The sequence below is a fragment of the Gopherus flavomarginatus genome, chromosome 11, assembly GCF_025201925.1.
Source record: "Gopherus flavomarginatus isolate rGopFla2 chromosome 11, rGopFla2.mat.asm, whole genome shotgun sequence".
Lineage (NCBI taxonomy): Eukaryota > Metazoa > Chordata > Testudines > Testudinidae > Gopherus > Gopherus flavomarginatus.
The window spans coordinates 50,118,086-50,133,162 of NC_066627.1; the positions used below are offsets into that span (position 1 = coordinate 50,118,086).

The 15,077-nt window shown below is 51.6% G+C and overlaps 1 protein-coding gene across 1 annotated transcript in view; it reads left to right on the plus strand.

The window, feature by feature from the left end:
* Nucleotides 1–15,077, plus strand: part of ANGPT4 (angiopoietin 4) — a 39,436-nt gene that overhangs the window by 18,602 nt on the left and 5,757 nt on the right. Inside the window, exons 2-7 of the mRNA XM_050918339.1 lie at nt 7,019–7,174; nt 8,051–8,172; nt 10,448–10,680; nt 13,013–13,128; nt 13,507–13,608; nt 14,550–14,716. Of these exons, the coding sequence (XP_050774296.1) occupies nt 7,019–7,174; nt 8,051–8,172; nt 10,448–10,680; nt 13,013–13,128; nt 13,507–13,608; nt 14,550–14,716 (896 nt within the window). The remainder of the gene's footprint in view (nt 1–7,018; nt 7,175–8,050; nt 8,173–10,447; nt 10,681–13,012; nt 13,129–13,506; nt 13,609–14,549; nt 14,717–15,077) is intronic.

Genomic DNA, 15,077 nt, shown 5'->3' on the forward strand with positions numbered 1-15,077 from the left:
TTGTCTCTGATCACGTCCCTGCTCAAAACGTGCACCCTGGAATTCATTTGAATGGAAACCTCATGTGAAATCCTCCTAAGAATAGAAAGCATTCGGGAGAGGCGTTTTCCCCAATGGATTAGGAAAGAGGAAGTAACATCTGATTTTTATTTGTAGCACAAACTCCTCGCTTCTTCCCAGCTTTACAGAGATCACCACAAAGGAGTTGTGCAGGCATCAGAGATGTGGCTGCACCCTCGTTCCTGGCTGGCTCGTGTACAGCTGTTCAGTGTAAATAAGCTTCTTTACAAGGGGATTAAGAGATCTGTGACAGTGCTGGCCAATAGACAGCCAGCAGGTCAAATATTCTGCATATGAACTTTCCACACTCCCTTCCTCAGCCCACAGCCAGCTAGAGAGCTGGGAATCACTCTGAAACTCACATGGAGATGAACATGTAAGGAAACACATCAAACATGCATGGAGATGTGTATATTTCATCCATTCACAGGATGACACACGTACACGTGTGCGCTCAGCATGACGAGCTCCATTGGTTTATACATGACTGAACTAGAGTGAAATGAACTGGAATGAGGTGCATTAGCCCTGTCTAGCTTGGGTTTATTCACAGTGGGCTAGGGACACCAATTTAGTTACAAGTCACACCAGCAAATGCGCCAATTGCCCCAGGGCAGTGTCTCCCCATTAGGGGTTGGCCCAAATGTAACACCGGTGCCAATTTCCCTGGTCTAGACAAGCCCTTGGCTCATAGAATGGTCTCCCAGGGAAGGGAAGGGGGTGGAAGTTGATTTGAAAGAGCAAGAGGAGACATTCTGTAGGGAACGTCCCGCACTATCAAGAGGTGAGATAGCTGACAAAACAGCCCGGAGTTTGTGTTTCCAAAATAGAGAGTGAGGTGGCTGGCTGCTTGATTTGCATATGCAGATAATAAACGAACTTGTCTTCCCAAAGAGGCTTGTAGTAATGTATTGAATGAGTATCAGAGGGGTGGCCGTGTTAGTCTGGATCTGTAAAAGCAGCAAAGAATCCTGTGGCACCTTATAGACTAACAGACGTTTTGGAACATGAGCTTTCGTGGGTGAATATCCACTTCATCGGATCCTTCCGACAAAGTGGGTATTCACCCACGAAAGCTCATGCTCCAAAACGTCTGTTAGTCTATAAGGTGCCACAGGACTCTTTGCTGTATTGAATGAACTTCACCACTTTCCCTTCTGCAGCAGGTAAACATTTCCCCATTTTAGCAAAATGGCTAAGTGACCCGCCTGGGGTCACATGGGAAATCTGTAACAAAGCCAGGTCTACAACTCACGGCCGCACGCTCAGTTCTGTGTCTCTCTGTCCAGCTGCCATTGTTAGGCGAGGACATTGGCCCAATCAGGGCATTTCCATTTCTGCCTTCCATGTTCCCAGCCCCCGGCCAGCAGTGAATCCTGCCACTGCTCCCACCTCAGTGAGACACAAGGCAAAATATCCCATGTGAAAACCTGACCCCATTGATTCAGTGGGAGGGTTGCCATTGACTTCAGTGGGGCCAGGATTTCACTGCAAGTGTTTAGTATCTTCTGTCCAGTGAGGCCAAGGGGTCACTTTTGAGAACCGATATATTTATTTTACATTGGCAAAGACCATCCAATGCCTGCGGGGCTGGTGTCACCTGATCTTGAGTGGCTAAAAAGAGACATTACCCAGCTGTTCCCAGAGTGATGTCTGTTTGTTTTATTTTCCCCAAATAGATCAGTCACAAGTGAGATGCAAGCACAGTGGCTCCCCTCCTGGCACTAGAAAAGGTTCAGAAAACGGTAACTAAAATGATTAGAGGTTTGGAATGGGTCCCACCTGAGGAAAGATTAAAGAGACTAGGACTTTTCAACTTGGAAAAGCAGAGACTAAAGGGGGGATATGATAGAGGTCTATAAAATCATGAGTGATGTGGAGAAAGTAGACAAGGAAAAGTTATTTACTTGTTCCCATAATCTAAGAACTAGGGGTCACCAAATGAAATTAATGGGCAGCAGATTTAAAACAAATAAAAGGAAGTTCTTCTTCACACAGTGCACAGTCAGCCTGTGGAACTCCTTGCCTGAGGAGGTTGTGAAGGCTAGGACTATAACAGCGTTTAAAAGAGAACTGGATAAATTCATGGAGGTTAAGTTCATTAATGGCTATTAGCCAGGATGGGTAAGGAAGGGTGTCCCTAACCTCTGTCAGAGGGTGGAGCTGGATGGCAGGAGAGAGATCACTTGATCATTACCTGTTAGGTTCACTCCCTCTGGGGCACCTGGCATTGGCCACCGTAGGTAAACAGGATACGGGGCTGGATGGACCTTTGGTCTGACCCAGTACGGCCATTCTTATGAGAGTCGCTGTTTCCCCCTGCACCAGAACCAGGGCTGCAGTGTGCATGCTGCAAAACAGCGAAACCATCGGGGACTTGGCTCAGTCTAGCTCGCTATGGTGTGTCATTGGATCCAAGTGCAATAGCGAGACTCTGTCACTCTGCATCTGCTTAACCAATGGAGCAGGGACAGAAAAACTCCAGCCTGAGGGGAGCCGGGTGAATGGAGGGCACTTTGGCCTGCTTGGGGCACATGGTCTGGGAGGAGGGAGGAGAAGAATGGGGCTGGCTTGATTAAAGAATGGAACAAGCGGGCTGGGGAAATGTAACTGGCAGCTTCTCCTCGTTGAGATATAGCACAGATTATGCCTGGTCATTTCTATGGGCCTGTAAATGTCAGTTTGTCTGGCTTTTCTCTTTAGACTTAACAGCGCCCAGCACAATGGGGCCCTGATCCCTGATTCAGAGCTCTAGATGCTGCTGTAATACAAATAACAAATCATTACTCCTACCGATGGCGCCTGTTGCATAGCAGCTGGTTCTAATGGTGCATTATCTCTTGACCGCCCAGATCAGTTCTAACAGTGAATTATCTCTTGACCTCCCACTTCTGCTGTATCTACATTGGTGAGATTTTTAAAGGAACCCAAGGGAGTTGGGTCCCCAAATCTCATTGACTTTCAATGGAATGTGGGTACCTAAACCCCTTAGACTACTTTGAACCCCTCAGTGGCAGGCATTTCGAATGCACCTCTGGGTGTAGCACTCCCCTGCAGCCCTGGAAACCCTGCCTGGTCAGTCCCCCGTTGATTTCACAGCACACACTCCACCAGGACACCCTCACTAAGTATCTTTACCATTATGTCCTGCCTGAGTGATGATCCAAGCACAGTGCAGCAGCAGCAGCAATGATAAGGGGCCTCCCCCATGCTCCCTGGCTAGCCGGCTGGTGAGCTGATTACCTTGTTAACTCCTTACACTCCCACTGTGCTTCCACCCCAGTCAGACTGCCCAGCTCCCTTCGACTCTAGCCAGACCCAGTGCTCTGCGTGTTATAAGGACCAGGCTGCAGGATCCCAAGAGGGGTCTATTTATAACTGCCAACACCACCCTGTCACAGGTGTCTAAGAGCCAAGAATCACTAAACACTAGACAGGGAGAGATTCTACCATCTCCTGCCTGTCGGCTCAGCTCCCAGTACTTTGATTTCATAGGTGTCCTTTTCTCATTTCCACTTCTTCTCCCGTCTTCTTCGTCGCCCAGGGCAGAGTGATCAGGGCAGAGGTGGCTAGTACATTGCACTGTGAAGATGGGAAAGCCGAGGGTCAATCCAATTTCTTACACTCTTCCAAAATATAAATAAGTGTAAGGTGGCCCAGCTGGGTGGCTCCATCTCACCTCCAAATGCCTACAGAGAATCTCCTTGAAAAAAGCCCCAAAATCTCCTTGGTAATTTAAGGCAAAATGCAGCACTTCAGCTCAAACTGGAAACGAAAGGGTGAGCAGCAGAGAGAACAGTCTGAACTGCATCTCTGAGCTCCAGCTGTACAATTGTCTTCTCTTGTTCTCAGATCGTCAGTGGAGGAGAACGAGCAATATAAACAAAACATTCCACGATCCGTTGGCAGGGAGACAAAAATAAAATATACCAACCTCCTCGCCCCAAATAAATAAAGTGTGTGTCCAGCCCTGGTTTGCTGGCCATTCAAACAGGGGTGATCCAGGGAGCAGAGCTCTGAGTGGAGGCAAAAGCCGACGTCTTAGTAAGCTCGTCTCTTCCCCATGTCTATCAGGCGCCGTGTTTCAGCAAAAGCCAGTGAGGCCCCTGGGTGCCGCGTTAGCCACAGCGAGCCCTTAGGCTGGCTTCTCACAGCCCCCGCCCCCGCATTATTATTGCTATTAGCATTTGCATCATGGGCGTGGCCAGCAGCCCCAGCCAAGATCTGGCCCCATTCGGCTAGGTGTTGTATAGGGCGAAATTCAGCCGGAGCTGTCCGGAGCAGAGCCCCGGGAAATGTTTTCAAACCTGTGGACCCCCTATCATGCCCTGTGGTGCAGAAGCCCAGAGGCTTGGTGCCTCCCCCGGGGCTGAAACCCCAAACCCTGGTGCCTCCCATAGGGCTGAAGGCCTGAGCCCGGGCGCCTCCTGCGGGACTGAAGGTCTGAGCCCTGGCGCCTTCCATGGGGCTGAAGTCCCGACACTCCAGGAAATGCTCGGTGAGAATTTAAGCCCTGGTGCTGTCCATGCACAGAGTAAGAGACAAGCCCTCGCCAGCAAAGAGCTCAGACCCGAATACACAAGATGGACAAAGTGTGAGTGGTGCAGCGGAGACCCATTCAGTACATCTACGCAGCAAGTGGCAGCCCCTGGCAGCAGGTCTCAGAGGCTGGGTCGACTGTCTTGGCTCCTGCACTACAACCAGCTGCGTAAATGTTTTGGCTCTGAAGCCCAGGGAGGGAGAGGGGCTCCAGACCCCAAGCTGCAACATCTACACGGCCGTCTTTCCTGCAGTTGCTCGAGCCTGTCGATCCAGCTTACTGCTGGCTGCGTAGACCTGCCTACAGGGGGAAGAGACTTGTCCAAGGTCAGCCAGGATTGACCTGTGGGATCTGAGTCCCACGCCAGTGCTGGAGCCACTAGCCCACACTGCTTCTCTGTCCACACACATGAACACCAGTGGTGGCATCGCCGCAGAACTAAGCCAGCAGAGCTGTTCCTGTCAGAGCTGGGCACAGTCAGCAAAAGACAAAAACAAAAGGTGGGAGGTGAAATTCCAGAATTTCTGCTCATCTGTGCCCTGGGAAACCTGCCTTTTATTTGTATGCTGGGCGACCTCCTGTTTTTCCAGCTCTCTTCAGGAACCCTCTCTACACACACACACACACACACACACACACGCAGAGGCATGCCAGGAGGCCAGTCCATGCTATTTCCGAGTGAGCAGTGCAGTCCTGCTGTGAGCCGGCCCCATTCCCGTGCAGCAGGATGCAATGCTTTAAAATTGGATCTCTCCTTTTTTCCTCTCTTTCCCTCTAACACACACACCCCCAGGCTGAATTTTTTTAAAAAACTTGGTGGTGGGAGAGGAAGGGGAATCACTGAAATATCATTAGACAACCTGGAAATAAACCCTTCTCCCAATGACCATGTTGAAAAGATAAAATAATGAAACAAACAAGACATGTGTAAGATCAGGCCATACATACATGGTATTGAACAATCCAGGTGTGGAGACTGCTGGCGGAGCAGCGTGGGAGCTTTGAGGGTTGAAATCCCTGCCCAGCCCTAAAGAGACAGCGGCCCATCCTCAGCAGGGTTAGTGAAGTGGTATCTCTGTATTGCCAACCGCAAATATTCAAGTATCACGAGTCAGTCCCCACCCCCCGCTCCCCACTCATGGGAGTCAAAACAGAATCCATGTGGCGAGCTTTGTCTGTCTTCTGGCCTTTGTGGCGCTAGGGTTCCTGTTTTCCAGCTTCTCTCAGGGTTCCAGCAGGGCCAAGGAAGCCTATCGTTTCCATGGGGGCCAAATATGAGCCACTTCGGAGAGCCTGGAATCACTGCAGGTGGCTACCCAGGCCTCGGTCTAAATGCCTTGTGAACGTGTTTCCAGCTCTCTTTCCAAGAATCCCTGGGGATGCATTTCCATAAGGGGACTTTTGTTTTCAATTTCTGTATTGCCCAACTCGAGATGCGGAGCCTCTGGCACCAGCTGCTCCGAGGAGCAGGGATGACGTGGCGTGAGGCTGCAGCAGTGGCAGGACTCTGCACTACCATCACGCGATCCAGGATGGGGCAAGGGCAAGCACAGGGAATCTGACATCTCCCGGAGAATGCCATCGCTCTTGTGCTTCCAGTTTTCCACAGGCTTGTCGGCACTGGGCCGGGCCCGCAGCTAGTGTAAATCAGCGTAAGCTGTATGATTTCAGTGGAGCTGTGCTGCAGAGTATCTGCCCATGTGAGTTTCACATGCATGACACTGGTTTGTGGGACCCTGAGCCGAGTGCCCACCGTGCCAGATGAAGCCGAGGACAGCCCCAGACCCTCAGCACTTCTGATCCTGCATCCATCGAAACCCATTACCAATGTTCCAAAGTCATGGAAGAGCCAAGATTTCCAGTGTGTTACCTGGCTATTGCAGAGTGTGAGCACAGGGGAGGGTAGATCTGTGATCACAAGTGCACATTCCCTCCTTAGCACAGAGAAGGGGCCCTTCTTCATCACTCAGAGTAGTGAGGGGAGCGGGGGAGAGAGAGATCTTAAGGACGCAGCAAGTCTCCAACAATTCCTGAGCCAAAGAATCTTGGTGAGATTAATTTTTCCAGGGGGACCTCCTCATGCCAGTAGGCCAGGCTGCAGCCAGGACACACTGTCCTCCTGATAAACATCACAGGGCAAAGCAAGTTTATGCCAGGTTGAAATGTTTGCAATAGTCCCATGTTCTCTCCTCCCCAGGCCACCATTCTGACGAGTAGCACCAGGGTTGGCTTAACACCAGCTAGATGGCAGGGAGTCAAAGGTGTTTCACGGGAGATGGGCTGGGAGTGATTTCACCAGAGGGAGGGAAACGTTGCTGCCATGGAATGAAGAGAGGGAGTGTCTGTGTCAAGCTGGGCTGGGGAGAAGGACAGCTCTGATACCGTGTATTAATAACAGACTCCCCCTCCCCAATCTAGCTGGAGAGGTACGTGCAGATGAACGTGAAGTCAGAGATGGTCCGGATCCAGCAGAACGTTGCTCAGAACCAAACAGCCACCATGCTGGAGATTGGCACCAGCCTCTTGAACCAAATGGCAGAGCAGAGCAGGAAACTGACGGCTGTGGAAGCGCAGGTACAGCAGGAGCATTCTGGGAAATGGCTCATGATAGATACACACATGGCTGCCCTGAGGGAGACACGGGGCTGGGAGCCAGGAGGCCTGGATTCTAATCCAACTCTCCCACTGACTCCCTGCATGATTGTCCTTGGGCAGATCACATCATCTCTTGACTCAGTTTCCCTACCTGTAAAAGGGGGATGTTATTTCCCCCGTCCTCCAAAGGAGTTGCAAGGCTTAGCTCAGTCACATTTGTAAAGAGCTTTGGGCTGCTTAGATAAAGGATGGGGTGAAGTGCAAGCCATTACATGTGACTTTCGTGTGGCTGCAGTGTGCAGGATTCGGATGGCCAACAGGGCAGATCAGTCGCAAAGAACTCATGGCTCACGTGCCTTAGGGGTGGGCTGAGATTTCTGAAGGGATTTGGCTGCTCAATCCCCATGAAAATTAATGAGAAGGGGACACCCAATGCCCCCCAAGGGGCTCTGACAGTCCCACTCATGGAGTTGATGTGGTCCATGTAAAAGAAGCAGAGACCATGGATTTTGAGTGCAGAAGTCTTTAGGCTAGTGTGACCAACAGGGATCACATAATTCGTCCAATCAGTCTCTGCTCCCTATTACTCCTATGGCCCGTTGTGTTGGAAAGACCAGGATATACTCTCCTCCAACCCGGCCAATATGCATGGTATTGGTAGGACATTCTATTGGCTTGAATAGCTGCTCCATCTAACCCTTGGAGCTGGTGCAGCGCATCAGTGGTGAAATATCATACCGGGGCTGGTAACGGTGCTGAAAAATCAGGGCAGGTTAAAGTGGGGGGAAGGAGGGAGCATTTGGGAGACAGAAGAGATATCCTGCTAATTATTCTTCCCAACTGATCCTCGGGCAGATTCTGAACCAAACCACACGAATTGAGATCCAGCTGCTAGAGACTTCCCTGTCCACCAACAAGCTGGAGAAGCAGCTGCTCCTGCAGACGACTGAAATTCACAAGCTGCAGAACATGAACAAGTATGTTCTTAGCCACGGCCCCACTGAGGTGTCACTTTGGTTCGCTTGCCCGACTCTTGTCTCTTTAAGATGTTTAAAAGGACGGTGAGGAAGGAGGGTCTTTTAATCAGCAGCAGCTCTCCTGGCCCCGGAGGTAAACGCTGACTTTTTATGGTGACCTCTGTCAGGGTACAATTATTTTCAGGACCATGTGGGAACCTGCCCCAGGCGGCTACCGTGCCCCAGTACCTCATGCAGTTTCTGTTGGTTTGTATCTCTCTTCCCCTGCTTAGGGTTGCACCCCACCATGGCACCTTGTGTGCTCCACATGCTCCCAGGTTCTGACTCCCATTTGATGTCAATGCTTCTTTGCTTCCCCGGGGCTCTGACTGCCCAGTTGATGCACATGGAAAACGCAATGATTACCTGGGTTATGTGCCTCGCTCCCTTCTCTCTACTTTGGCATGTTTGCTCTCGGCTCGCTCCGGGACAGTCTCACAGGGTGGGCTTGGCACCAGGGCTGCTGCTGAAGGGAGGTGCTCAGCATTTGCAGTCGCTGGTGGAGCTGTCTCATCTTCATCTGCTGCTGCTGCCGCCGAGTCCCTGCCAGAACCACCGAGCTCCAGAGCGAGGGTCGGTTCATGCTAATGGAGCTGGGGGTCACTGCTGTCTCCTTTCCGTGTGAGGAAGGCCCAGCTGCTGTCTGGACTCTGTCCCTGTCCTGGAGCCGTGTGTAGGTGGGTCTATCGTCCCCCCAGCCCAAATCATCAGTGAACAAGGATGAGAAGTGGGGGCTGGTGGCACTAACGAGATCACTAGAGGGAGATTTGCAAGATATGTGAGCATTAGGCACCCACTTCGCAGGCACTTCCAATAGGAGTTGGGCCCCATTGCCCTTCGGGCCTTTGAAAACCTGCCCCGAGCAGAATAGCTATCCCAGAGCGGGTGGGGCGAAGCCAGGCAGAAGGGCAGAAGCTTCCTACAGATTCCCAGAGGCAGACTGAGTGGCTTCTAGCCATATTCCCGGCTTTACAGACAGCAAATACCACTGGAATGGGGAATAGCTTTAAAACCGGAATTAACTTTTTAAATGCATGCACTGCGCATGTTATCAAACAAGCCACATGCTGGCCAGCTCCCTCGGTGTACTGCTGTCCATTTTAAACCCTGCGGGAAATTACAGCCTATGGAAAATGACCTAGCGGGCCAGGTTTTTGTACTTTGTTCACCACCTCTGGCAGGTTGATCTGAATAGTTTGAATCCAGATCGATGAAATGAGTCACCAAGACTGATTAATACAGGTGAGCTAGTCTGTTCACTACTCCTCGGTGGTACATTTCCATGGTCAAAGCAGGAGGCAGAGATTTCTGGGCAGTAGCCCTGGGAATAAGACCATGATTTGGGGCTATGTCACGGAGTCACCGGGCGATGCTCTGGAACTGCTCCCCACCAAGCCAGGCAGGACTTTGGGGAGCCTCCTCTCCCTTGGAGCAGACTTGTTCAGGGCAAGAAGCTCACACGTCTTCACCTCCTGGGTCTCTCCTTGGAGCATTCAGCATCCTCTGCCCCTCCATGCGCTTCCCACAGCGAGCCCACTCAGGCGGGGTCCTGGGGAAGCTACAGGGTCCTGCACCCCCACTTTGCAGTCAGACATGACTCTCAGCTAGCCAGTAGAACAGAGGTTTATTCGATGATAAGAACAGGGTCTAAAACAGAGCTTGTAGGTACCACAAGCCGGACCCCTCGGCCAGGTCCATTCTGGGGGGCAGTGAGCCAGACCCCCACGTCTGCCATCAGCCAGCTCCAGACTAACTACTCCTCCCAGCCCCTCCTCTCTGCTCGGCCCCTTTCCCGGGCCAGGAGGTCACCTGATCCCTTTGTCTCCAACACCTTCAGCTGGCACCTTTGCAGAGGAGGGGCCCAGGCTGCTTTGTGCCTTTCCAACGCCGGCTCAGGTCAGGTAACATGATGTATGATCGGATGATTAGTCTCTGCACAGACTAATGAGCAAGGATTAGAGACACATATTTTGACATGACCAGCAACAAACACACACAAGTGGACCTTTAGCCATGCACATTAGCTAGCTGAACACTCACTCATCTACCAGATTTTGAGCCCAAACCATTTGAAGTTAATGAACAGCCTCCTGTGAATGTCAGTGGGCTTTGTCTAGGCCCTAGCAGCTGTCTGACTATTAACCTTGGTGTCGTGTGGCTCACGCGGTCCCCCAGGGGGAAAAGATTCCCCCAGGCAAGCACCTCACCCTTCCTCTCTTGGCCTGTCCCTTTGCAGTGTCCTAGAGACGCGGGTGCTGGAGATGGAGACCAAGCACCAGACAGAGCTGGAAGGGATCCGCACAGAGAAGGAGAAGCTGCAGCGCCTAGTGAGCCACCAGAGCCACACGATTGAGGACCTGGAGAAGTCCCTCCACGCTGCCAACAGCAACACCAGCCTGCTCCAGCGGCAGCAGCTGCAGCTCCTCGAGTCAGTCCAGAGCCTGGTCCAGCTGGTCTCGCAGGGCAAAGGTGAGCTCATCCCACAGGAGAGCCCTGGGCTTGCCAGAGCTGCATAGGCCTCCTGGCCTTCAGCCAAGGTTTCACTGACTGGAGAAGAGAGCATGTCCCAGATTCTGTGGGCAACTAACGCTCCTTGGAACTCCCCGCTGATAACGGCCCTGTTTCTGGTCAGTAGGAGCTATAACACAGAGTGCAAACTTCCCCACACTAGCATCCTGTGTTAGCTGGGCCCCCACCCCGTGATGTTCCTCTGACCAGTGCCCCGTTCGTGCAGGAGTGAGAGCTTCCTCACAGCAGTGCCAGGAGTGCCAGTATGGATAGACCTCTCAATTCAAACTGCTTAGTGACAGTAGGTGCTCAGAGAAGCTGGGATAGAAACCAGGAAAATGTCCTCTCTCTGCTACCCCTGCTCCTGCCTTGCTCGACATTCCATCTGTCCAGCATCACCTTCCGCCTGGTCTCAGAACAATGCACCCCAGGCAGCGGCTGATGGAAAAGCCGGGACCAAGGTTTTGGCTCATCCCATGACAGCAGGGCAAGCAAGCTGAGATGCTCAGATTTAAACCTGAATCTAGATCCCAACTTCCCCGGAGTTAGGGGCCCTCTCCAATAATTACTGCTGGTCAATCTATTGTAGGGTTATTTTAGAAGTGCCATAGATTTCAATCAATCGATCGATCGACCAGACAGAAAACTGCTCTGAACCATCAGGATTTCCTTTAAAAATGTCCACAAGTGGCACAGAGCAATCCAGTGCCCAAGATTCCAACAGTGAAAAGGTTTTGCACTAATCCACGTTGTTCTGTGTAGTCCCTTTCCATACCCACATTAAATCCTCAAGGTTTAGTCTAGGGATCTGTGACCCCGAGGTGGCACAGACATTGTGCTCACGCAGATGTAGAAAGAAAGAAAGAAAGTCAATTAGACCCACAAACATCTAACCCAAGAAGAGAAGAGCAACAGAGATGCATGGCCCAGCCAGAGCAAATCCACAGGGCTACAGGGGGCCCAATTCTCCCTTACACTAGGGCCCTGTCCCTAACTCTGGCAGTGCAGAGGGGCATTCAAGGAACCATGCTCACTTTAAGGCCATGAGCGTTCCTTCTAACACGCTTGCTTTCACGCTCTTTTTATCTGGTCTCCAAGAGCCTGCTCCTCCATAATGCTCAGCATCCCAAGCAGATCCTGCATGCACTCAGCACCCGCTGCCCTCGGCAGGAGCACTCTGCATCTTGCAGGATCGACGCTTGTAGCTCCCTTTGTAGCGAGTCAGTAAAAATTGCACCAATGGATTTCAGTGTTTTGACGGAGTCGTAGCCAAGACGCTAATGCCATCATTGTAAATAAGATGGTTTTATGGGGAAAGGGCTGTTAAGATTTCGTCCTATTTATTTTTGAAGCACGCTGGCTTTTCCTGAGATGGAGCCAGGCAATCAAATGACACTTTCTATTTTCCAGTCATTACAAGATAAATAGCTCCATGTTATCTCAGCTCCCCCGGGAGGGATCGTTGGCTCCTAACACTCTAAGTGAACCGAGTCTGACTCCAGCCCTTGTCTTGGCCGAGGAGTCAGCGCAGCAGAGGAACGCAGCTCGGAGTCTGCCTGCTGCAAGCACAGAGACGGATGCTAGGAAGGCAGCATCTGCTTGTAGTTCAGATGCCACCCAGCCAGACCCCATTGATGCATTGGAGGGCAGCAGGGGATAGCACCTTAGCTGCAACAGAACTCAGGGTGGAGGTTCATTCTCTTGACCTTCGAACTCCCTGCATGTAGACAGCACCTTTGAATGGTTCTTCCTGAAGCTGGCTTTTAGTCTGCATCTGGCTGAGGCCCGATTCCCCATTGCCCCTTGCGCTGTCACGCACACAGATGTGACGTGGAATGGCCAATGCCGCCAGTGGGATTTGGAAGCATCTTTCCCCTAGTGCAAATGGCCTACAGGGTACAATGCTGTGGAGGATGAAGCCATCAGCTCCTTGTGTATTATACAGACACCCTCCTAACCCCTGTCCTTCCCCTGTATGGGATCTTGCCCTTTGATTCTTTTTAAAGGTGTTTTTACTCTTGTAGCTGCTGTTTGGTGACTAAGAAGCTTTGGGTTCTAACTGTGAGGGGCCCTGGAGGCTTTGAAGAGGCAATTAATAGAGAATATTGATGACAAATTATTAACACACAAATAAAACAGCAATTTGAGGTGTTCCTGGCTTCCGGGCTTGTGCTCAGGGCATGAAATAGACGGAGAATCCTTCTCACTCTATTTCTTACCCTAAGTCCAGGAGAGCAGAACCCATCACAGATGCCTGCAGCTCACTCACTGCTCCTCTTGTTTGTCCTGCCAGCTCCCCTCGTGCAGGAACAGCAAGTGTCCCAGGACTGTGCTCAGAACCACCGAGCCGGGTTTAACACCAGTGGGATTTACACCCTCCACGTCACCAACATGACAGAACCCAGGAAGGTGAGTGATGGGCTCAGACCTTGCACTGAAATGGACTTTAGCACCCAAGAAAGAACGAGATGGGCAAGTCACAGGCAACTCTGCCAATCTTCCCTACCTGCTGCCATGCCAATGCTCCTCAGTTCTCTCCCATGCCAGCCCTCGTGTGTCAGTACTGGGGCTCTCCAAAGCAATGCCACTTCTTGGGCCTCGAGAAGTCTGCTCAATGCATCTCAGTCCTGACTTGCAAAACACCCTGTCAATGGGAGCGTGGCCCCACCACATCGTAGCCACAAGACCTGTGTTGACCTGACTTCCTCCCTGGGCAGTACAACCCGTCTGTACCACTCCACCGCAGGCTGCCTCCCCTGCAGCACTGGCTGTTTGCGTCCTCTGCAGGTGTTCTGCGATATGGAGACAGACAGAGGCGGGTGGACGGTGATACAGCGCCGAACCAATGGCAGCGTGAATTTCCAGAGGAAGTGGAAAGAATACAAACAGGTCTGACCTCATCCTGCTCCTTCACTCCCCGACTTGTTCAATCACTGACCCACTGACAACCCTGGGAGCAGAGGGAGGATGGGGTGGGGGTCGTGCAGCGACGGGACACTTGTATGTCAGGCATGCACTTGGTGGAACTAAAGAGCTCCCTTCTGTTTAGGCAAGAAAAGACCCAGTGGGAAGAAAACCTAACGGCGTAACCAGTTAGGCAATGCAATCAATTCCCAGGAAGGCAGCCTCACCACTAGGGTGACCAGACAGCAAATGTGAAAAATCAGGATGGGGGTGGAGGATAATAGGAGCCTATATAAGAAAAAGACCCAAAAATCGGGACATCTGGTCACCCTACTCACCACTGAGCACATGCACAAAAAGAGGACACTAGACAGTAGTTGAGACTGATGTTGCAGGGCATCGTTCTGCAGATTGCAGGGGGACAAGCTCCATGAGCTATGTCAGGTCTCACGGATCTGCCATCTAGAGTCCACAGAGCTATAGCAGGACCTCAGTGGGGCGGGTCTGGAGATAGGAGTCCCAGGGCCAGGCAGAGAAGAGCTGGTGGGCAGAGGTGAATGGAAGGAGCTGGCTGCCAGGGTAAAAGGAGAGCGAAGACTCTGGCTCTAGACAGGATGACAGAGGGGAATTTGGCAAACATGTCAACATTTCCCCCCTGAATTGGGAAATTTCATCAAAACATTGAAATTTGAAACATTTCTACCAGCTCCATCCTGGATTAGCAGGGGTCAATAAATGGGCAAATTACTCCCATGCAGTCCTGTGACTTCACTGGGGACGCAGGGCTGTAACTGAGGGCAGAATTTGCTCTGGTATTTCTAAAGCTGATGGAGTTTGGCCTCCTCCCTTTGCTGACCACAACGGACATTGCATAGCCCAGGGACACAGTCTAAATCCTCCCCACTGTTGGCTCTGCTCTTCCCCAGGGCTTTGGAGACCCTGCCGGGGAGTACTGGCTGGGGAACGAAGCTGTGCATCTCCTGACAAGCCAGGCTTCCTACTCGCTGAGAGTGGAGCTCCTGGACTGGGAAGGAAACCAGGCTTACGCCCATTATGAGACGTTCCAGCTGGGCAGCGAGCGTCATCTTTACAGGTGGGATATGGACCTTGACCAATGAAACGTTCCCTTGGGTCTTTCTTCAAACCCCACTTAGACAAGAGACCTCCCCCAGTGCCATCCAGGGATTGAGGTGAATCCTGCTCAAGCCGAAATCACAGCACCAGCTGGTGGTCCCCCAACGTTTATGGAAGAGGCTGGGCTAGAGAGCACAGCTGGGCAAGGAACCAGTAAATTGGGAGTGATGTTTCTAGGGTTTTGCATTCCACCCACTTTACCAAGCTGTTCATCTCCGCAGCCTCTTACGCAAAGTGGCTGCAGAATGAAATGTTGTGCATTCACTGTTATTTTGACAAATTGGGGCAATTCTGCAGTGATTTTTCTGTGGGAACTTTGT